Source organism: Natator depressus, chromosome 8, assembly GCF_965152275.1.
Source record: "Natator depressus isolate rNatDep1 chromosome 8, rNatDep2.hap1, whole genome shotgun sequence".
NCBI classification, from domain to species: domain Eukaryota; kingdom Metazoa; phylum Chordata; order Testudines; family Cheloniidae; genus Natator; species Natator depressus.
In genome coordinates this window covers 9,288,839-9,311,395 of record NC_134241.1, presented here as the reverse complement: position 1 = coordinate 9,311,395, position 22,557 = coordinate 9,288,839, and the positions used below count along the sequence as shown (strand labels likewise).

Genomic DNA, 22,557 nt, shown 5'->3' with positions numbered 1-22,557 from the left:
TAACTCTATTTGGAGTAAGTACCAAAAAGGCAATGGTGTTACTGGGGACTAATGCTCATGGACTTGGTGGAAACCATCTATTGTAGAAGTATTAGGTAAATTGTCAGGACTAGCAGCAGATGTAATTCTAGCACTCTTTACTACCTAAATATTTACAAATTAAGGCTCAAATTAAGGTTTTTTGGAAGTTCTTTTTTTCAGTAGAATGTATTTAGAGATGGGTTACTTTAAAGGGCATTGTGACCATGATTTAACAGGAAGCAGCTTTAGTATCTGAAACTTCTCATCTCCTTTTCTGGCTTTACAGCTGCAGCATTTCCCCAAATGCTTAATACAGCAGTTTCCAGAGGCAATTCAAAGCTGTAGCAAGGCCAGAGCTAATACATGTATGCACCCCCCACAAATCTGCTGCCTAGTCTCTGGCTGTGGTGGCAGCAGCAGTCAACTACCCCTTTGCTCCCACCTGTTCTTTAGCAGCTTAGCTTTTTTTTGCTGGCATAGAAAGCTACTCTTCTCCTGCATAATAAGCAGGGGATAGCCTTTGCCACCCTGAACCAGCAATTCAGTGCTTTGCTTCCAGACTCTAACATCCCCTCAGCCATGACAAAAGTTGTGGTGCTAACTCAGCTCTTAAAAGAGCTACTTTCTAAATCTCTGCCTGAGACAACAATAGTGCTGCAGCCATTTAAGGATGTGATCAAAGACAAACAGGCTATACCTTGATAAGGGTCACAGCATAAGCAGGCACAGCTATAGATATAAGTTGTAAGCCAAACAAAATGCTGTTATAAATTGATGCTGCAGTAATCATACTGAATCTCTCTCTCCTAAAGATCTACCTGCTAGAGGAGGTAAAAGGGACTCAAAGGCACAGTAGCTACCCTCAAAGTATCCTGTCCTTTGCAAGAGCCACAGTAGCTTTGTTATGAAGCCTTTGTAGCAGATCTCACTGGATACAATGAGACTTTGTGCAAGAGCCATGGCATTCACTTCAGCAACTACAGAGATCTACCCATGCCTAGACAAATTCCTCAAGATCCAGAACTTGATATGCATAGCATGGACCATAACTAAATATTGACACAGATGCTGGTCTTCCTGATTTCATGGACAAGGACCCATATACATTGCCTCTAGTACTTGCTCATAAAAGCATAGACCCATTCACAGGAATGCAGGCAGCATCAGGTGCTGGTTCTGAGGCCTGTGTTGAACACTCAACTAATGCATTATCCCACAGAACATTGACAAGAGTCTCCCTGTATGCATTCCAGACTCACAGGTACTTGTGCCTAGATGAAATGGGAAGTACATCTGGGGCACAGGACAGTGCCAGGCCTTCCTGGGGAAGGAGCATCAACCTGTGGAGCTCAAATGTGTAAACTAGTGTTAGGGAGATTCCAGAACTATATAGAGGGCTTCTGATTCAGTCAGACAAGACTCCCATTCAGGTGTATATTAACCTATAAGGAATGGGCAAAGAGGATTCTCCCTGCTAGAGGAGCAATATGTGTAAAAGGAGAGCTGAATCAGGAAGTCCATGCTGATTTTGCACAAGTTCAGCCTTCTGGTAGTCAACCTATTCACCAATCAAAAGAACAAACATTTGAAATACTCCATCAGATGAATCCCTAGGGACAGATGCTCTTTTGCACAGATAGCCCCAAGGCCTGCATATGCATTTCTACCCTTTCTACTTCCAGAAAAGATACAGAAGATAAGGAGAGAAGCAGCAAACCTGATAATGCTAGGTCTTCACTGGCCAAGGAGAGCATGGTTCTCCAATCTGATAGAACTGAACTTGGAGCCACTGTTGCAGCTACTTGTGAGATGAGACATCCTTTACCGTGGCCTATTCCTCTATCCACACCTAAATAATCTACAACTGATCACCTGGCTATTGAGATGGGAAGTATTAGCTGTGCTAGAGCTATCATCCTCTGTACTAGGTGAGCTTCAATACTAAAGGCCTGCTCCTCCATGTGGACTAGGTTTAGCTCATGGTGTTAACAGTACAACAAATATCAAGGATCCTGAACTTTATTCAGGAAGATGTAGACAAGAGACTTTTGCCCAGTACCATAATATACCATGTGTCTGCTTATAAGAAACATCCTATTTTCAGGATCCTCTGGTTCCTTGACATAGAACTGTCAGGTATTCAGACTTCTCAGAGCAGTCCAAGTGGTTCAGCCAATCTTTGCGGAAGCCTACCAAGGGCATTAAAAGCCCATGCCACACAACCTATTGAGCCACTGACCTGTATATCCATTCTGCCTATCCATGAAAAACAGTGTCTTCTACTTACTATATCTGCTCGGTGAGTTCCTGAAGTGTCACTTCTATACAATAATAGAACTCTATTATAACATGCTGCTAACAATCCCAGAATCAGCATTCCCTACCTCACAAGGAAATTATACTCCCTTCATTCTGTCCAAAGGCACAGCACCGAACAGATAACTGTAGCATACTTCAGATGTTTAAAGAGCACTAAAGATTATATCTGGTGCACTGAACTGACAAGAAAAACAGGCTTATTACTTGCTTTCAAATGAGGTGCTAAGGTGTCAGTGCTTCTGTTCCTGATAGCATCAAGGCTCACTCCACAAGATCTATGGTGACTTTGTGGTGGAAAGAGCTTGTGCTTTCATGATAGAGATATGCAAGGCAGCAACATGATCATTTATTTAAGACCTTTATTAGACTCTGTAAAAAGTGGGTTTTGTGTTCTCTGCAGCAGCTTCCATGGTCTAGTATAGTAGCACTGCCATTTTGTGCAGTTAACTTCTCTTTCATCCCTCCCTATTTCAGTTAACTCCTCACTACTTCTCATAAGCAATGGAAGTGTGAGAGATACTAAACTGCAGCACTGGAAACCTCTTACCTGACTATATCTTTCTGCTCTCCCTGGATGGCTTCCTAGCCAGGGAACAGTATTTAATTTCAGTAGTTCTGGATGTAGACCCTGGCCTACTGTTGGGAGTACACTTAACTAACCCTATTCTACAAATTTTTACACACATGTGGAATGAACTATCTGGCAGCAGGCTGGAAAAGGAGGCATAGCTAGCACAGGTGTATTACAGCTTTGAACTCCCTCTGGAATCTGCAATCAGGAGGGAAAGAGCTGCATGTCCCACTATTTGATAGGTAGAGGCTAGCAGAAAGTAAATAACCAGATACAAAATTTACCCCTCCATCTGACCTTATTCTTGGAAAGTACTTAAACCTCTAGACTGTATATAACTTCCTGTATCTTACTGTTGTACTATCCCACTGCCATTAGGAAACACCCTGTGAATCTGACTCTCTTGAAGTTGCTATAGAAGTGCTCTAGGTAGATCATGTGAGCTAAATGCTGTAGTTTGTTGCTGTTCTTCCCTCCCTGATCACTACCTTTTCATTTACCTCAAGATAGGGGAGCATGCAAAATAAAATGGAACACACGTAATCCTACATGCCATAATTTTTTTCTAAAATCAGTAAAGACACAGCTCAAAAATAATCAAGCTGAACTCTGAGAACTTAATTACATAACCATGGGGGTTTGGGGAGTGGGAAATAAGCAGATATTTTAACTAGTTCTAGAAACAGTTCAGCAGAGAAAACTCACACCATTATCCCTCATGAAGTGTACATTAGCCAGCAAGTGCATATAGAGCAGCTTGTGGGTTAAGGAGCAGGCTGTCACACTGAGACTTGTGGAGTTGGATCCTGGGTGCAGTGATTAGAGCCTGAAGCAAAAACTGAGGGTGCTTATACTCCAAAGCAGTTTACCATTCCTTTTTTGTTGTAGTTGAGATGTGTTCCATTGCTGTTGAAGAATACCTCAAGTTACCTTTGTACAAGCATGCTCTCACTGGGTATCTTCATTGCCCATACATACTCTGTCTGTCAAGGACACAGAATGCCATCTGTGGGCAGTTTAGATTGGACCTCCTCTTTCCTCACTAAACATGTCCTCGGAAGGCAATTCACAGGGAACTTAGGTACTGAGAGCCATCTGTTTGAAAACTATGGCTGAAAACCAGTCTAGCTGTTTAAACCTTATATTGGCACAAAATCAGGTGGTATAGCTGGTGAGACCCTGAAGTATGGCAAAATAAGGACCGATACATATGATTAGTGGGGTCTGCATGCTCTCTAGTTGGGTACTATGGGATGGTAGAATGTTTGGCCTAGCTGAGATGGTTATAGTCACTGGAATAGCTCAAACCAGAAAAATGAAATGCTGCAAAGTGTGGTACATAAGAGCTAGAATAGGAAAATAACTCCTAGGTACTCATTGTTTTCTGAAAGTGGCTGCTAATTAAGAGAATCCCACACCACCTTTGCTACAGCTGAAGCAAACAATTTTATGTCATAATGCCTATGTATTTTCTCTAAAGCTTTTCACTGCTAAAGAAGCGTTACTAAACATTGCAGCTTCAAACGTAATTGTTTAGCTTAAATGTGCACTAGTTATGGGGAAACATGATCGATTTAATGATCCTTTATAGTACATTGTCAAATTACTGTCTGGATGAAAGATAAGTATGTATCAGGTTTAATATTTTCTTTACATGGAGGAAATAAACTAAATCAGTACCTCTCCTCCTAAATTGTATTTAAAGCAAAGTTGCAGACTTTGCCATGTACTGTAGCAACTGTTTCTTGTATGATGTAGGAAATAAGCAACTAAAAAGGAGAACTGCCTTCATAAAGTTGTGTGATCAGTTACATTGTCAGCTTTCAGGTGTATGCATCCAGCCCCTACAGCAGTCAGTCTCTCTAATCTTAATGACAATTAAATTAGGCCCTAAGATTCCTCTGCCTGCTGTTTAATTTTACAAACCTAGACTAAATACTAGTTAAGGTATGCTGCTTATATGCTAGTGCAGAAGCAACTTTTTCATGCTTGAATAAAACAGGTAATGTTGGCATGACCTTTTGTAGCTGATAATACAGCATTTGCTTGAACTAAAGTTAACTTCCGATGCAATGCACAAGGATTTTAAGGTTTCTCTTTAGTTCACCACATTGTGTTTTTGCTTCTGGGCTTATTGCCACTCCCTTTACTGGCAAAATTCCAAATGGCATCAACTTAAATAGGGTAGGGCTCTGTCACATACTGTGCCTTATAGGAAGCAGAAAGAGTATTTGTTTTTTCTTCTTTGATTACTCAAGGAGAATAGAGTAGATTCCAGCATGGACCAAGTTGTGCTTGCCTTACTCAAGGGTTCAGTAGAACAGTCACATAAGCAGCAACCAACACAATGAAATACACTGAAAACCAAATACCCTCTCCATCACCATAAACAGACAGCACAGTAGGTGATATTCTTTTAATAGCAGCAGGTTCTAAAGGATCCAGCTACTATTGGAGTAGTCAAATTTTGAAGTGCTTTAAGGATAAAGATTTAATTATACCAAAAAACAGGCATTTGACTTGAGGGAGAATAGATCGTTGGGTGGGCTGAGAAGCCGAAGTGATCCTACATAAATCAAAATAGTGATTAGAATAGCAGAAGGGGTCATCTATTTTGCAAAAATACTACAGAAACATTTGATTGGTTAGTTCTTTACACCAAATGCACTGTCATTACTAGTTTAGTGATCTTAGCATTCTAATTAAACAAACTGCACAAGATAAAATGCTTACCTGGCCAGACAGAGCTGAGGCCTAAAGTTAATGGTGTTTTCCTACTGGCTCACATGTCTTTTCTCTTTCCATGTCTGAAATGCAAGCAAATTCATAATGTTCAGACAAGACATTAATGACCCTACTGAGCTAACTGTGCAAACGTAAAAAAAGTTAATAGTTTAGAGATACAAAGTATTATATAAATATTTGAACTAATTCTCAACATGTGCTTGGACAGTAGATAAATATAATGAATCTATGCAAGTGACCACCTTTACTAGGCATCTCTCTGTGCTAAGAGACTCATACAGTTATCCCCCATTAAGTACAATTGTGTTCACCTCTTAAATAGGTTCACTGGACAGGTTAAGGCCAAAATTTTCTAAAATGGCCTTTAATTTTGGGTGCTTTACTATAGGTAACAAAGGCCTAGCTTTCACAGGTGCAGAGCAGTTTTGAGAATTAGGCCCAACTGCCTCAAATTCGTCAAGTTAGAAACCATCTTGAAAAAGCTGCCCTAAATTGCTTCCCTTTAGTCGCACTATAGTAGTGACATAGCCAAGGTTCTTGCTCAGTTTGCTAACCAAAACTGCTGCAAATTAATCTGACAGTCTTACCTGTTAATATTTCATCCATTTTGTCCACAACTAATTTGGCATTGTCCATAGTAAAGCACAGTGGAGGCTTGAATTTAAGCACATTTCTTCCTGGACCATCTGTACTCAACAGAATATAGTCTCTCTTTAATCTAGAGATGGAAGAAGATTGGTCTAAAAATCTAAATACTTCTAATAATTTGACCTAAAATGTAATTTTTTTTTTTATTTTTAAAATATTAGTTACAGCAGTGTTGGCATGATGGAGACTTCAGAAAAATTCTCTGTCCTTTAAGTTTTGTGGTCCAGTCACCACAAATTGTGACAAGTTGTAGATCATCTAATATTCACGACATGTAAGAAGCTGAGATGAGGGGATTACTTTGTTTTAACAGAAATTCACATTAAGGACTGCATGCAACATACAATCCAAATTACATGCTTTGATGTTTTGACTGACATTTTATATACCAAGTGTCAGCACAGTGTAATTTGAAACTGTTGAAATCCTTAGTGCTTCTTTTTATAGTTTAAAGAAACACCAGCCCACTGGCATACACTAAAGCCAAGATTTCAAACACCAAAAACCCCAAACAAACCAGGCATTACTGGAGCCTCAGTACTTTTTGAAGAATTGGGTGTCTTTATTTAAAAGTTTGGTTACTACATAAGTCTTATTTTACCTATGAACTTCACACAAACTTCCCAATGATGTGAGTCTTTAAGGATTAGACATCACTTTGAGCTGTATGTGGAGATTGACAAGCTCAGGGTTAAAACCCATTTATCATCTTGGCATCAATATAATATTTTAGTCCCCAGTGGCTATGCACATAGTTATATATATGCTGTATAAATGTTGAACGATTAGTACTTGTCTCTCACAACATTAAGTTTCATTAAGTGCTACAATATTGTGAAATTACATGGATGTATGTACTTTTTAAAAAAAATACCTTGTTATTAAATACTCAGCTTCTTCAGTAGCTGGGATCCTTTTCTCTTGGTCTTTTATCAAATCCACTCCAATAAATAATCCAACACCCCTTTAAAAGAAAAACGGGTATTCAGTCTAAAATCAGCAAGAAGGAATTAGGAATAATTTACAAAGAAGTGGAGCAGCGACTGTCCTATGAGCATATACTGCTGTAATATTTTCATATTTCACTAATTCTATTACTAATGTGATTAGTTTGTTAAAGGGTACTACTTGTTGTCTTAACACAGAAGAGGTGCTGTCAATGTAATTAATACAGCAAAACAAGATTTTAATTTTTTCCTCCTGGTCACGCTAATTCCCTGATTGAGTTTATGTTGTGTGTGTGAATTTAGTGATGGCAGAATCAATGTATGTTTCCATTTCTGTGTTTTAATCTGGATCTGGCAGTGCATCATAAGGGTGTCAGTTTCTAGGCCAATTCAAGTCAGTCAATCTTTGTAATAGCTTGTATGGGGGCAGGGAGAGAGACCCAAAAAACATTTGTGATGCTGAATTAGTGAAGAACACAGGCTCACTGTAGTTCCACATTAGAATGTTAGCTGATGCTAGACATTGCCTGTTAACACAAGATTTAAAGACCTTGCCACCACCTGTGTTGCTCCAATTTGATAAATCAAACTATCTGAAAATGTGAATTGGTTGTTGATACCTGACATCACCAATGATAGGATGCTTGACCTTCTGCTGATTCAGTAATTCCATCAAGAAGTTGCCTACTTGTGTGGCATGGGCCTGAAGATGTTCCTTCTCAATCACATCTAAAACCGCTAAACCTATTGCACATGAAACAGGATTTCCTCCAAACTAAGCTCAAAGGAAAAAAAAAAAAAAAAAAAAAAAAAAAGTGTCAGGCACTTAGGGAGAAAGAAAAAAATATTAAAGGACAGTCTTTATGTATCAATAAATATTTCAACATTACAGCCAAAAACCTTCCTCCATTGTTTGTGGACTATAATCGCTCAATGTTGCTTTCAGTTAACATGTTACCTGTATCCTACAGTACTGTGACACTTAAACAGTGATGTCCTCTTTCACATTTAGTTGGTCATGTAACCAGAAAACAATGATTTGGTTAACTCTCTTTACTTACTGTATTAAAATACTCCACGCCAGTGTCTGCAAATGCTTCTGCAATTTCTTTTGTTGTTGCTACACAGGCGATGGGGTGCCCATTTCCCATTGGTTTGCCCATAGTGACAATATCAGGTACGAAATCCTCTCCCTGAAGCTGGAATGCCCAAAAACATTTGCCAACCCTGCCAAAGCCAACCTGAATTTCATCAGCAACAAAAACTCCTCCTGCCTTGTGTACGTGTCTGTAACATAATAGGGACACATTAGACTTTTGGCACTCAACTGCCATCTCTAAAATTTGTTGCAAAACTGTGATACTTAAACTGTGCTGTATAATTCAAGTATCAGCTGAACAGAATATCTAAACCAGGTAAATGAAAATCCAGTATGCTTGTTCTTCATTACATAATAATAATAATGTTGCTGCCCTGAAGAGTTTACAATTCAATAGGACTAGAGCATTTTATGGTTTTTATGTCAAAAAGCATATTAATCTAAGCTATTTGCATGTTGTGATAAAGACAGTGGTTTCATCTCAGTTTAGATAAATAAGAACACAAAACACGTATAAAGGGTTCTGAAAGCATCTACTTACTCTGCTATCATCTGGAAATAACCTTCTGGTGGAATGATCTGACCACCCACACTTGGCAAAGATTCAATGAAAAATGCAGCAATCTGGAAGAGTAACATGCAATATTTGAACTAAATAATAAAGGTTACTGAGGTAACATAGGCAAGTTGCAGACTCTACCTAGCTGGATGAATAGTTTTTAAACTATTACTTTGCTATATATAGTCAAATCTTCAGAAATTATATCTGATGGATGTAATATGAAAATATAATTGTCATTTATGCAATCTACATGCTTCTTAATTCCCTGACATGGATGGTCCTGAAATGTCTATTGCTGCTGATAAACTCTACTACTAATTCCCACTGCTAAAGAATCAGCAAATAGATTAGGAAAGATCTTTTCACCTTTCTGCCCCTTTTTTGTGCTTGCTCAATTATTTTTTTCACTTCATTGGCATAGGCTAGGACTGAATCTTTATGGTCTTCTCTGTATATTCCACGGTATGTGTCTGGGAGAGGAGCCTGAACAAGGGAACAATGCCTTATGATTAGTAATGCCACAGATGTGGTGGATAATAAATTAACTGAAATAGTCGAGGTATATAGGCTGCAATATGTACATACCACATGGACCCATTCCTTTTGTCCTTCTAGATTTCTGAATTTATATGGACTTATGTCAATCAAGGATGTCAGATGTCCATGGTAAGCACTTAAAACAAAAACAGTGTAGCAGCAGAACTAAACAGTAAGTTCCATAATATCACAGTTCTCTAGAATTAATCTAGTTTTGCACCCTTTGCTGTCAAACAATCCAGCAGACCAAGATCTGGTCACATGGCCCAAAATAGCTTTGCACAGGAATTTATCAACCAGGTCGACTGTATTTGGGATTTTGGCTCCTACTTTCCATCCTGTTTACTTGGTAGAAGAAATTGACATCAGTCCCCCACTTTGGCTTTTCAATGGCTTGTTTCTACCATCACAACTCTGTATCAGGAGAAGTATATTATCTGTTGGCCATGATCAGGAATCAAATTGGAATTAAGCCCCAAAACTCCAGATGCAGAATCTTTGCTGTTTCTTATGTCTGCTTTGCTAGCTACTGTGTTTTAACGGACTACTTTTTGTTATAGTCACTAGTACCATTGACACCTCTACAGGGCAAAAGTATGTCAAAGAAATTTGCAGATGGGGTAGTTGAATAAAATTGTGCCTTTTCTTTAGAAATGGAAATTAAAGTTATTAAACAAAAATAAAATACAGTAGATATTAAACATTATTTGATATACTTACTGGTCCAGAACAATAATATCCTCGTGTTTTGTATATTGTCGTGCCAATCTCAAGGCAAGATCATTGGCTTCTGATCTGCAATTGACAATTCAAAAGCTATTTCACTGCACACACATCAACACGATATGAAACCTTGGCCCTCCGTGCTGTGCTATTTTGCACCCACAAATTACATCAGTTGCACATGCAAATAATCACAGGTGCAAAACTGCAGCCCACGGGGCTGGATATGACTAGGATTATGATACTACAGTGCACTTGCTAGATACAGGCTTGGAAGGATTAGAGCAGTGGGTCTCAAACTTTTTTACTGGTAACCCCTTTCACATCGCAAGCCTCTGAGTGTGACCCCCCCAATAAATTAAACACACTTTTTAATATATTTAACACCATTATAAATGCTGGAGGCAAGCGGGGTTTGGGGTGGAGGTTGACAGCTTGCAACCCCCCATGTAATGACCTCGCGACCCCCTGAGGGGTCCCAACCCCCAGTTTGAGAACCCCTGGATTAGAGTGTTTAAATGTTCATTGTACACACAACCAAATGGAAAATATTTCCATCTACGATAATCAAAATAAGAAAAGTGATGCTTGAGAATGTAGAGTTTGAGTCAGGGATATTTACTTTGTATATTCTGATGTGATACTGACAATTTCCGCTTTAATGTTTTTCTTAATGTTTGTCATTAAATAATTGTCTTCTCCCCCCGTTTCACGTAACTGAAAATTTAAATGGATTAAAAGAAAATAAAAATTGAATTCTGCCAAACCTATTTATGGCACCTTTCAACAGAAGATCTGAAAACATTTTACAACAGTGGATAAGTACATAATATAAATTACCAGAGAAGCAGGCCAAAACAATCATAGCCCTGGTTAGTTTGAAAGAAAAATTATTATATCTGAAAACAGAAATGAATATCCTTATACAGAAATCTGACTACCTGAAAAGAACTATATTTTAGGGTAGGAATCCACAGAGAGGCTAACTAAGGATAACATTAGCTAGAATGCTTCTTTGACCATGGGATGCTCTTCCAGGAAGAAGATCTGCTGGTAAAAGATGGGGGTCCACCTGACCAAGAAAGGGGAGAGCATCTGCATGCAGTAACTTACCAACCTAGTGAGGAGAGCTTTAAACTAGGTTCAAAGAGAGTAGGTGACAAAAGTTAGCATAAAAAATGCAACTTGAACAGAGGACTAGGTGTTGGAGTAGACATGGAAAATTAAAATGTCATAGGAGCAACAAGAGGGAAATCAGTGGGAGAATCTGCTTAACAGCTTTGATGCCTATACACAAATGCAAGGCATATGAGAATAAATGGGAAGAACTGGAAGTATTAGTACATAAGCTAAAATAGGATTTGACTGACATCAGGGAGATTTGGTGGTATAGTGTTATGACTGGAATATAGGGGTATAGCTTGTTCAGGAAGGAGAAGCAGGATGAAAAGGGAGGAGGCGTTGCATTATATCACAAGAATATATACACTTGTTCTAAGTTTCAGAAGGTGGTGAGAGACAAACCAGTCGACGGTCTCTGATATGGGGGGGGAGGCGGGAGTGAGAAGAGGGATGATGTCATGGTATACTATATCAGGAAGAGGAGGTAGATGACACATTTTTAGAACAAACAGAAATGTCCAAGACCTGGTAGTCATGGGGGACTTGAACTACCCAGACAGCTGCTGGAAACAGAATATGACAAAAGATAAAATTTCCAGAAAGTTCTTGTAATGTATTTGGAGACAATTTTTTGTTTCAGAAAGTAGAAGTAACCAGGGCGATGGCCAACTTAGACTTGATTCTGACCAACAGTAATTAGGGTGAAAGTGATCATGTAATGATCCTTTTCTTAGAATCATGAAATCTAAGGAGAGAAAGAGAAAGAGAAGCAGCAGAATAAGGACAATGGACTTCCAAAAAGCAGACTTTAACAGACTCAGAGAACTGGTTGGTAAAGTCCCATAAGAAGAAAATCAAGGGAAAAAGGGGTTTAGGAGATCTGGCAGTTTCTCAAGGAGACAATATTAAAGGCAGAACTGCAAACTATCCCAGTATGGCTGCATCAAGAACTCTTCAATTATCTGAAAAATCAATAAGGAATCCTACAAAAAGTGGAAACATGGACAATTGCTAAGGAACAAGACAAAAGAACAGCACAAGCACATGGGGACAGAATCAGAAAGGCTAAGGCACAAAATGAGTTACACCTAACAGGAGACATAAAAGGAAGCAAGAAGAAGTTCTTTAAATGTATTAGGAGCAAGAGAAAGATGAAGTAAAGTGTAGATCCTCTAATTAGCAGGGAAGGAGAGCTAATAACTGATGACATCAAGAAGGTGGAGGTGTTTAATAGCTATTTGGCTTCAGTCTTCACTTAAAAAAAAAAAAAAAAAAAAAAAAGATGTGATCAGATACTCCCCACAATTAATATTAACAACCAGGGAGAAGGAGTGCAAACCAAATAGGTAAAGAAAGAATATTTAGATAAATTAGATATAGTCAGGTTGGCAGGGCCTGATAAAAATAACAATCCTAGAAGCAATCTTGGAACCCTCAGCAATTATCTTTCAGAACTCCTGGAGGACAGGGGGAGTCCCAGAGGACTGGAGAAGGGCAAACGTAGTAGCCATCTTTAAAAAGGGGAACAAAGAGGACCCAGGGAATTATAGTCTGGTTAGCTTAACTTCAACACATGGAAACATACTAGAATAAATTTGTATGCATCTAGAGGATAATAAGGAATAACCAGCATGGATTTGTCAAGAATAAATCATGTTAAACCAACCTAATTTCCTCCTTTGACAGGGTTACTGGCCTAGTGAATGAGGGGAGCAGTAAAAGTGATCTAGCTTGATTTTAGTAACGCTTTTGATACCATCTCACATGTCATTCTCATAAGCCAAACTAGGGAAATGTAGTCTATATGAAATTAATATAACGTAGGTGCACAACTGGTTGAAAGACCATACTCAAAGAGTAGTTATCAATGGTTAATTATCAAACTGGGAGGATGTACCTAGTGGGTGCCGCAAAGATCAGTCCTGGGTCTGATACTATTCAATATTTTCATTAATGACTTGAATAATGGAGTTGGAGAGAATGCTTATAAAAATCTGAGATGACATCAAGCTGGAAGGGAGTTGCAAGTACTTTTGAGGACAGGATTAAAATTCAAAGTGACCTTGACAATTTGAACAACGGGTCTGAATTCAACAAAATGAAATTCAATAAAGGCAATTGCAAAGTACTTCACTTAGGAAGGAAAAAATCAAATGCATAGCTACAAAATGGGGAATAACTAGCTAGGTGGTAGTAGTGTGGAAAAGGATTGGGGGTTATAGTGGATCACAAATTGATTATGAGTCAACAATGTGATACAGTTGTAAAAAAGGTGTATGTTGGGGTGTATTAATGGGATTGTCATATGTAAAACTGGGAGGTAGTTGTCCCACTTTACTCAGCACTGGGGCCTGGATTACTGTGTTCAGTTACAAGGGCCATACTTTAAAGAAGTGGACAAACTGGAGAGAGTCCCGAGGAGAGCAACAAACATTATAAAAAGATTTAGAAAACCTTACCTATGAGGAAAGGTTAAAAAAACGGGCCTTTTTGTCTTGAGAAAAGAAGACTGAGAGGGAAGATTGTCAAATATGTGAAGGGCTATTATAAAAAGAGGACAGGGATCAATTGTTCTCTGTATCCACTTAAGGTAGGAAAAGTAGTAATGGGCTTAAGATGCAGCAAGGAAGATTTTGGTTAGATATTAGGAAAAACTTCATAACTACCAGGATACTTAAGCTCAGGAATATGCTTCTAGAGATGCTGTGGAATCCCCATCACTGTACATTTTTAAGAACAGGTTGGACAAACACTTGTCAGGGATGGTCTAGATTTACTAGATTTTGACTCAGTGCTGGGGCTGAATTTGATGACCTCTCAAGGTCCTTTCCAGCCCTTCCTTTCTATAATTCTGTGATAAATCAGTTTAGATAAGAAGCTATAGAAGCTACTACTATGAAAATTAAATTTACGCTGACTGCTTTTATTGCAGTATAGATAGTACTGCCTTTAAAGACTGACAATTTTTTGAAAAAAAATTATTAACTGATAGAGCAGAGCCTTTGAAATAGAATAAAATGCTCTTCAAAACCAGAATACTCTTAATAGTTTTTTGTATCCAAAGTGTATTTTAGTTCATATCCTAATGTATAGTAGATTTTCTTGGCAAAAGTAGTCACCTGGAATTGTATGTGTTAGTTGACACAAACATTATGGAATTTAGTCTTGTTCTGTAATGCACTATTGAGATTATATAGTATACACTTCTGTTTGGTGCATGGGGAACATTAATAGAAACATTTAAATGCATAATTAAATGTAATAATAAAATTTCAAATGTCAGCATCCAGTACTTGAATATCCCCATACCTCAAAAATAATTTAAAACAATATTAGCAAGTGCACATAAGCCAGAGCAACCACAGACAGATCAAGAAAAGGAAAAAACCCTTAGTATGACAGAGTGAGAACACATCTAAATAATATGAACTGTTCATGTTTTCATAGAATCATAGAATATCAGGGTTGGAAGGGACCTTCAGGAGGTCATCTAGTCCAACCCCCTGCTCAAAGCAGGGCCAATCCCCAATTTTTGCCCCAGATCCCAAATGGCCCCCTCAAGGATTGAACTCACAACCCTAGGTTTAGCAGGTCAATGCTCAAACCACTGAGCTATCCCTTTTCTTCTATAAGCTAGCTGCTTTTTAAAAGCTTTTCAAAACCATTGTGTCTGTGTTTTCCTAATGATTTTGGTAATTTAAACCTTTAGCGCAGCAAAAGTTTAAAAAGGATAAACTCCAGCAGCTTTCTCAAAGTCTGAAATTATCTGAAAAACCAGACAATGCATGATCTACACCCATACTTACAAGATCCTGCAGCTAACTACTTATGATGCGGTGTATAGTCACTAAGAGTTTATCACTAGTAATACCTCATACTTACCCTGAATTCAAAAAATAGAATGTGCACAGCTTCTCAGGCAGTGTTTTAGAAAGTCTCTTTGCATAATCCACCAAATTATCATGGAGATAGCGAGAATTTGTATTTAGCAACTGATTCTGTTCATGTGCTGCTTTTACTACATCAGGATGGCAGTGCCCAACTGAAAAAAAAAAAAGGGGGAGTTTTAATGTTCTCTCCATTCATACAAGTTCTTTCTCTATGACATTTGTTGTTGACAAATAGATAAATATACACCAGTGGTTTCCAAACTGGGGTTCACAGAACATTACAGGGGGTTCACCAGAAAAATTTCACTAATAGCAGCCGGAGGACCCCGGGCATTGGAGGCAGCAGGTGGGACCCGGGTGCAGGGCAGACAGCCCGAGCCCCAGGGAGAGCGGGGCAGGGCAGCTGGGGCTGGCAGCCCGAGCCCTGCCCCCATCAGCGGCGGAGCCGGCTGCCCGAACCCCAGCACTCCGCGCGGGGCTGGCAGCCCGAGCCCCAGGAAGAGTGTGACCAGGCAGTTGGGGCTGGCAGCTCGAGCCCTGCCCCTGTCAATGGGGGGAGCCGGCAGCCCGAACCCCAGTGCTCCGTGTGGGGCTGGCAGCCCAAGCCCCAGGGAGAGCGGGGACGGGCAGTTGGGGCTCGCAGCCTGAGCCCCAACAGTCAGTGGGACCTGCAGCCTGAGCTCAGTTGACCGGAGTTGTCAATGGGGTTCAGCAGCAGGAGCCCCATGGAGTGCGGAGGAAATTTAAACTTAAATCCCTGGAAATATTCATTTTTAGGATGGAGGTTCATGAGATTCCACAATTTAGTGAAAGGGATTCATGGGCTGTTAAAGTTTGGGAACCACTGATATCCACTGACATGCTCACATATTTCTTAGGGTGCAGAAGTTGACATTGTTCCCTGTATTGCAGCAGTAGTGTATCAAAAGTATGGTCAGTGGGCAAAGACACAGTGCTGGTATGCTTGGAGAGTCTACTTTAGGGTGCATCATCTGGTTCACAAGTTCTGGTTGTATTTGTTAAAAAATTGCTTTAGTTCATATTCTTAACCAGATTTCCTGGATCCTGTGAATCAGGTTGCTAAATCTGGGGTAGTATCCAATTTTTAATCCACTGAACTGTGTGTGCACTCTGCCCTCTAAATCCTTCAAATGCATAGCTCTGCATAGGACTACAAGCCTTGACCACTTTGATAGATTCCAAATACATGCAAGAGGAAACATCTGGATTTTCCACTGAAGCAGCGGTCAAGGAGTAAGCAAAGAAACAGTCTTAGAGGAGAATATACACAAAAAAACCCACCTTACGGTAAAACGTACACAAATGGAACAGACTCTATAAAGTCACTCATTGCTTTCAGCTAAACAGTCGATCTACTTTTGGCTGCATAAGCAAGAGTCTTGTGAATTTCAGTTTACTGCATCTTTACAAAGATTGGGCAGAAAGCAAATGGGGAAAATTTCATGTATACACACCCAGAAATCAAGGTGTGTCAATAGTATTGCCCAAATTACAGACCCAAGAGATGTTTTCCAACCAAATGACATAAAATTTGGGCTTCTGCAATGCAACATAGTAGTGCCTTCTTCATTGTTTTTATTCTGTCTGGTTGAATTCTCCCAGAATACTGTTGCCTTCATTTAGAACAACCTGGTAATGAATAATAATATTTTAAGCTTACCATGAGACACATTGTTGATACAGTCAAGGTATTCTCTTCCATGTTCATCATATATATACTGGCCTTTTGCCCTAACAATCTTCACTGGATCTTCAGGAAAAAAGAGCTTGCAGGAAGAGCTGTACCAAACATCAAAACCACAAAACTTCTTGAACTATAAGATCCTGATAAAACATCTAAAAGTCACATAGTATTAACTATTGCCAATCTTTTTGTAATTTTAACCAAAGGCAAAAAGGAAGCAATATTTTCTCAAAATAAACTAAACATGAACTGCCTGCACTCTCCTTCAGTCCCCTCAAGCAAAGGTTGGAGAAGAGAGACAGGCATTGTACCATGCTCTTTAACAGTCAGCCAACTTTGGTGGACCAGCAGGGAAAACCAACTTCAAAATGAAGAGACCTTCACTGAGAATGTCTGACCACGAAACTCCAGTGTTTAAATATAGGGACTTCTATCTAGTGTCTTGTCTGATCTGAAATGCTGTGGTCCCCTCTTTATGTTGTTATTACATTAAAATTTCAGAGAGCTATGTCTCCACTCCCTTTGTCTCCTTCAAGAGGCACATACACTAAATTCTGTTAAGCTCTCCTCCCAAATCCGATCTTCTCAACTTTTCATAATTTTTTTTCACCTTCCTTGTATTCTCTATATGGTTCTGATCCTACAGATAGAACCACATGGATGGACCTGTGCCCACATGCAACCTTGATGACTTCTGTAAGTCTCTGCATGGTTGCTGCAGTCTGCCCACATGGTTTTCTTTGCAAGATTGGGGCCTAACTTGGGGGGGGCAAACTTTTTGGCCCGAGGGCCACATCGGGGTTCTGAAACTGTATGGAGGGCTGGGTAGGGAAGGCTCTGCCTCCCCAAACAACCTGGCCCCCGCCCCCTATCACTTCCCACCCCCTGACTGCCCCCCTCAGAACCTCTGACCCATCCAACCCCCCCCCCTTTGTCCCCTGACTGACCCCTCCTGGGAACCCCCCGGGACCCCACCCCCTATCCAACCCCCCTGCTCCCTGTCCCCTATCCACACCCCCACCCCCTGACAGGCCCCCTGGACTCCCATGCCTATCCAACCCCACACCTGTTCCCCATCCCCTGACTGCCCCCCTACCCCAGAACCTCCGTCCCATCCAACTGCCCCCTGCTTCCTGTCCCCTGATTGCCCCCCACGACCTCCTGCCCCCTTACCATGCTGCTCAGAGCAGCAGGACTGGCAGCTGCACCACCCGGCTGGAGCCAGTCCCATCGCCCAGAGTGCTGGTGGCACGGCGAGCTGAAGCTGCAGGGGAGAGGGGACAGCCTCCCGAGCTGGGAGCTCAAGGCCCGGGCAGGACAGTCCCGCGGGCCGTAGTTTGCCCACCTCTGGCCTAACTGATCAGTGTTCTTTTATAATGAGGTGCCCAAACAAGTAAAGCTCCTAAGTGCCTGCCCAAGGGAGCAGGAGAGAGAATTCCCACCTGATGAAAATATGTAGTTTCAAGTAGTTATTAAAGGAACACCATCAACTTGAAATTAGTCAGTGAAGGAGAATGTGTTATAGGAAAGCTAAGATTTTGTCATGGTTATTTTTAATAAAAGTCATGGACAGGTCATAGGCAATAAACAAAAATTCATGGAAGCCGTGACCTATCTGTGACTTTTGCTGCTGCAGCTCCATATAGTTTCTCCCACCACTGTGGTGGCTGGTAGCTCTGGGGTTCCCCCTCTGCTCATGGCAGCTGGGAGCTGCAGGGTGACCATATTTCCCAAAGAGAAAATGGGATACCCCAGCTTCTTGCCAGAGGCATCCCCCTCTGCCCACATGAGGCTGTCGCCCATCACTGGAACCCTGACGAGGGTCCCCTCAGGAGTCTGTCTGTGGGAACTCTAGCCAGGGCCCCATTGGCTGTCAGCTCCAGAGTCTTGCAGCCCCTGGGGCTGAAGCAGAGAATGTCACGGATGTCTCTGGAAGTCACGGATTCTGTGACTTCTATGACCTCTGTGACATAAACATAGCCTTAGTTATAGTACCTGTGCCAGTTTGTGTGGATTTAGAACCATATATTTCTATTGTCACAAAATCTATTTCTCGATTCTATTGCTGTCTGAAAGACCCACACAAACCACAGGGGACACTGACTGACCATGCACACAAAATGCTGTCAAATACACAAATAAAATGAAAAATAACTCAGAAAAATAACTAACTCAGTGACAGCAATCTTACTTGTAACAATAATATAACAACAGTAGGTAAAAAATACTCTGATTTTTAAGGTTTCAGAGTAGCAGCCGTGTTAGTCTGTATTCGCAAAAAGAACAGGAGTACTTGTGGCACCTTAGAGACTAACCAATTTATTTGAGCATAAATATTTTTGCTCAAATAAATTGGTTAGTCTCCAAGGTGCCACAAGTACTCTTTTTCTTTCTGATTTTTAAGTTTATAGTGTTCCTTTAGCAGATGAGAAGATAGCACTTATTAAGAAATCTGGCTTCCAATGTCGATGACTGTGGACACATCAATTAGGGGAAGATTACATTCTGAAAAGTTGTTCCTCAGGTTGTGTGTATGACTGAATCCATAACACATTTCTTTTAACACCAGAGCTCACTTTCAACCCATATCCTTCTTGTCATAAAACCTTTACAGATAAAGAAAAGCCAGTTGAGAGAAGTCTGTCCTTAGTCTTAATTTCAAAGGTCAACAGTCACATAAACAGATTCCTTGCTATTGTCTTTGTTGCATTCTACAGTTCTAGGAGCTTTTGTGGTCTTTTTGAAGTGCAAAGAAATTTCCAATAGTTCATTTTCTTCTGTTGCCAATTACTGAACTCTGCTGAGGAAATCTAGTACAATAAAGGTACTTCTGTTTGGTGTAATGTCTCAGCAACACTTCTGGTTTTGAGCTGTAGTATTAAAAAATGAAGCGGAATATGTGAAATTAAATATAAATGAGACATTTTGCAATATAAACAAACGTAGCCTAACAACATAAGAACAGCCATACTGGGTCAGACCAAAGGTCCATCTAGCCCAGTATCCTGCCTTCCAACAGTGGCCAATGCCAGGTGCCCCAGAGGGAATGAACAGAACAAGTAATCATCATCAAGTGATCCATCCCATCGCCCATTCCCAGCTTCTGGCATTAGGGCACTAGGGACACCATTGATGGACCTATCCTCTATGAATTTATCTAGTTCTTTTTGAACCCTGTTATAGTCTTGGCCTTCACAACTGTGACGTTACACTCCATATTCTTAGGTTGACTGCGCGGTGTGTGAAAAAATACTTCCTTTTGTTTGTTTTAAACCTGCTGCCTATTAATTTCATTTGGTGACCCCTAGTTCTTGTGTTATGAGAAGGAGTAAATAACACTTCCTTATTTACTTTCGCCACACCAGTCACCATTTTATAGACCTCTATCATATCCCCCCCTTAGTCGTCTCTTTTCCAAGCTGAAAAGACCCAGTCTTATTAATCTCTCCTCATATGGCAGCCGTTCCAAACCCCAAATAATTTTTGTTGCCCTTTTCTGAACCTTTTCCAATTCCAACATATCTTTTTTGAGATGGGGCGACCACATCTGCATGCAGTATTCAAGATGTGGGCGTAACATGGATTTATATAGAGGCAATATAATATTTTCTGTCTTATTATCTATCCCTTTCTTAATGGATTCCCAACATTCTGTTCACTTTGACTGCTGCTGCACAGTGAGTGGTTTTTTTTTTGTTTTGTTTTTTTAAAGAGAACTATCCACAATGACTCCAAGATTTCTTTCTTGAGTGGTAACAGCCAGTTTAGACCCCATCATTTTTTTATGTATAGTTGGGATTATGTTTTCCAATGTGCATTACTTTGCATTTATTAACATTGAATTTCATCTGCCATTTTGTTGCCTAGTCACCCAGTTTCAAGAGATCCTTTTGTACCTTTTCGCAGTCTGCCTGGGACTTAACTATCTTGAGCAATTTTGTGTCATCTGCAAATTTTGCCACTTCACTGTTTACCCCTTTTCCCAGATCATTTATGACTATATTGAATAGGACTGGTCCCAATACAGACCCCTGGGGGACACCACTATTTCTCTCTCTCCATTCTGAACACCATACATGTTTTTTTAAATATACTGAAAATATGAACTAAGCAAACAATGAAATATATTTATATTTTCAAAATATGGATGTATCTGTTTTCACTCCTTACAAAATACTAAGAGCCTGATCATCATCTCAACTCCACCAGCATAAATCCATATAAAGCACATTAACAGCGCTGGCATTACTCCTAAATTATTCTAGCGTTAATCCAAAATAACCATTCTGGATTTACAGTGGTGTAACTGAGGCTACCTCTTCACTTATGGAAGTGTGTAGACTACAGACACAGCACACTCAGCTAGCCCAGGTATGAGCAGCAGTATAGACTGTGAGACATGGCTTAGGCAGGGGTTCTGGAACAATTTATAGTGGGGGCTGATGATGATGGAAACCATGTATTTGGTGTTTGTTAATGCTATTTCAAGCCAGGGGGTGCATCAGCAACCCCGGTTCTAGCACCACCGGGCTTTGGTGAGTAGAGTGCCCCACGCACCTGAACCCACAAGTCATATACTCGACACACCCCTTTATATACCCAAGAAGTGCTGCTCTTGTTTAAACTGCTATTTTAGCAATGTAGTGTCTTCACTGCTTCCCTGCTGCCAGATCCTTTCCCCACTGCTGGAGCCTCTCCCTGCAGCGCTGTAGCTACACACCAGTGACAAGTGTGGATGCAGTCTGCCTTTCACTGCAGCGTGTAGTTACACATGTAATGGCTGTACTCCACACCCCGCCCTGAGCGTGGACACAGCCTGAGAGCATTATCAAGACAGTAGAAGTGATTAAACTACAGTACTTTAAAGAAGCGGATTCAAAATTATTTTCAGCTGTAACCTGTGTTAATCCAGAAATCCAAAGGAGGAGGGAACTCTGAAAACCCCCAAATCCTCAGATCAGTGAATTAGGGGAAAAAAAACTTAAATCTTTTGGGTGACAAAACAAAGACGATTTGGGCTGCGGGTTATTATTTCTATTCTGTGGAAAGCACCGCAACCGTAGACGTTAAAAGACAAGATCCCCCAAGAGCTCTGCTTACATTCTCCAGCTACCAGGCGGCGCAGCGGAGTTAACTTCGGCAGTTCCGTTTCAAACTAATGCAAACACTGAGAGAATTGCGCCAGGAAAGGGGCTGCCTGCCCTCGACCCGCGGACGCTGTTCAAGGGAGGGCCACGGGCACCTCGGCGGGTTCCTTAGGCTTGCAGCCCGCGGGCTCAGATGAGAACCCGGCGCCTTAAAGGCCCGAGCCGGACCCGAATGAACGAGGCGACCCGTTGATGCTCCAGCAGCGCCGCACCTGAGCCCACCCGGCCCCGCGGCGCTGCCTCGGGCGGCCGCTGCTCTCGCCGCACCTACCCGATGAGCCGCCTTCGCAGGGCTAGCGTCTCCCGCCGGGAACACGGCTGGGCCTGCATGGCTCTTCTCGCGGGCGGAGAGCGGTGGCCGGCACGGCAGCCCCACCCCGCCGAGCTGCCTTCTCTCCGGGCGGGCGGGCTCGGCTCCAACCTGCCAGCGCCGCGCTCCTGAGGGAAACTGCCAGCGTAGCAGGCCCGGGCCCGGGCCCGGCCTCGTTCGGGGAGCGCCAGGCCCAGTGCGCTTCCCGCCA

At 41.1% G+C, this 22,557-nt stretch overlaps 1 protein-coding gene across 1 annotated transcript in view; it reads right to left on the bottom strand.

The window, feature by feature from the left end:
• The window catches only part of PHYKPL (5-phosphohydroxy-L-lysine phospho-lyase), a 26,563-nt gene extending 4,006 nt beyond the window's left edge, over nucleotides 1-22,557 (bottom strand). The window contains exons 1-12 of the mRNA XM_074960378.1: nucleotides 22,308-22,557; nucleotides 16,866-16,984; nucleotides 15,177-15,336; nucleotides 10,170-10,244; nucleotides 9,498-9,585; nucleotides 9,279-9,395; nucleotides 8,892-8,974; nucleotides 8,313-8,538; nucleotides 7,872-8,026; nucleotides 7,179-7,268; nucleotides 6,244-6,374; nucleotides 5,645-5,718 (exon numbers count right to left, since the gene is read on the bottom strand). Coding sequence (XP_074816479.1) covers nucleotides 5,672-5,718; nucleotides 6,244-6,374; nucleotides 7,179-7,268; nucleotides 7,872-8,026; nucleotides 8,313-8,538; nucleotides 8,892-8,974; nucleotides 9,279-9,395; nucleotides 9,498-9,585; nucleotides 10,170-10,244; nucleotides 15,177-15,336; nucleotides 16,866-16,984; nucleotides 22,308-22,366 — 1,350 coding nt within the window. The 5' untranslated portion in view covers nucleotides 22,367-22,557 and the 3' untranslated portion in view covers nucleotides 5,645-5,671. The remainder of the gene's footprint in view (nucleotides 1-5,644; nucleotides 5,719-6,243; nucleotides 6,375-7,178; nucleotides 7,269-7,871; nucleotides 8,027-8,312; nucleotides 8,539-8,891; nucleotides 8,975-9,278; nucleotides 9,396-9,497; nucleotides 9,586-10,169; nucleotides 10,245-15,176; nucleotides 15,337-16,865; nucleotides 16,985-22,307) is intronic.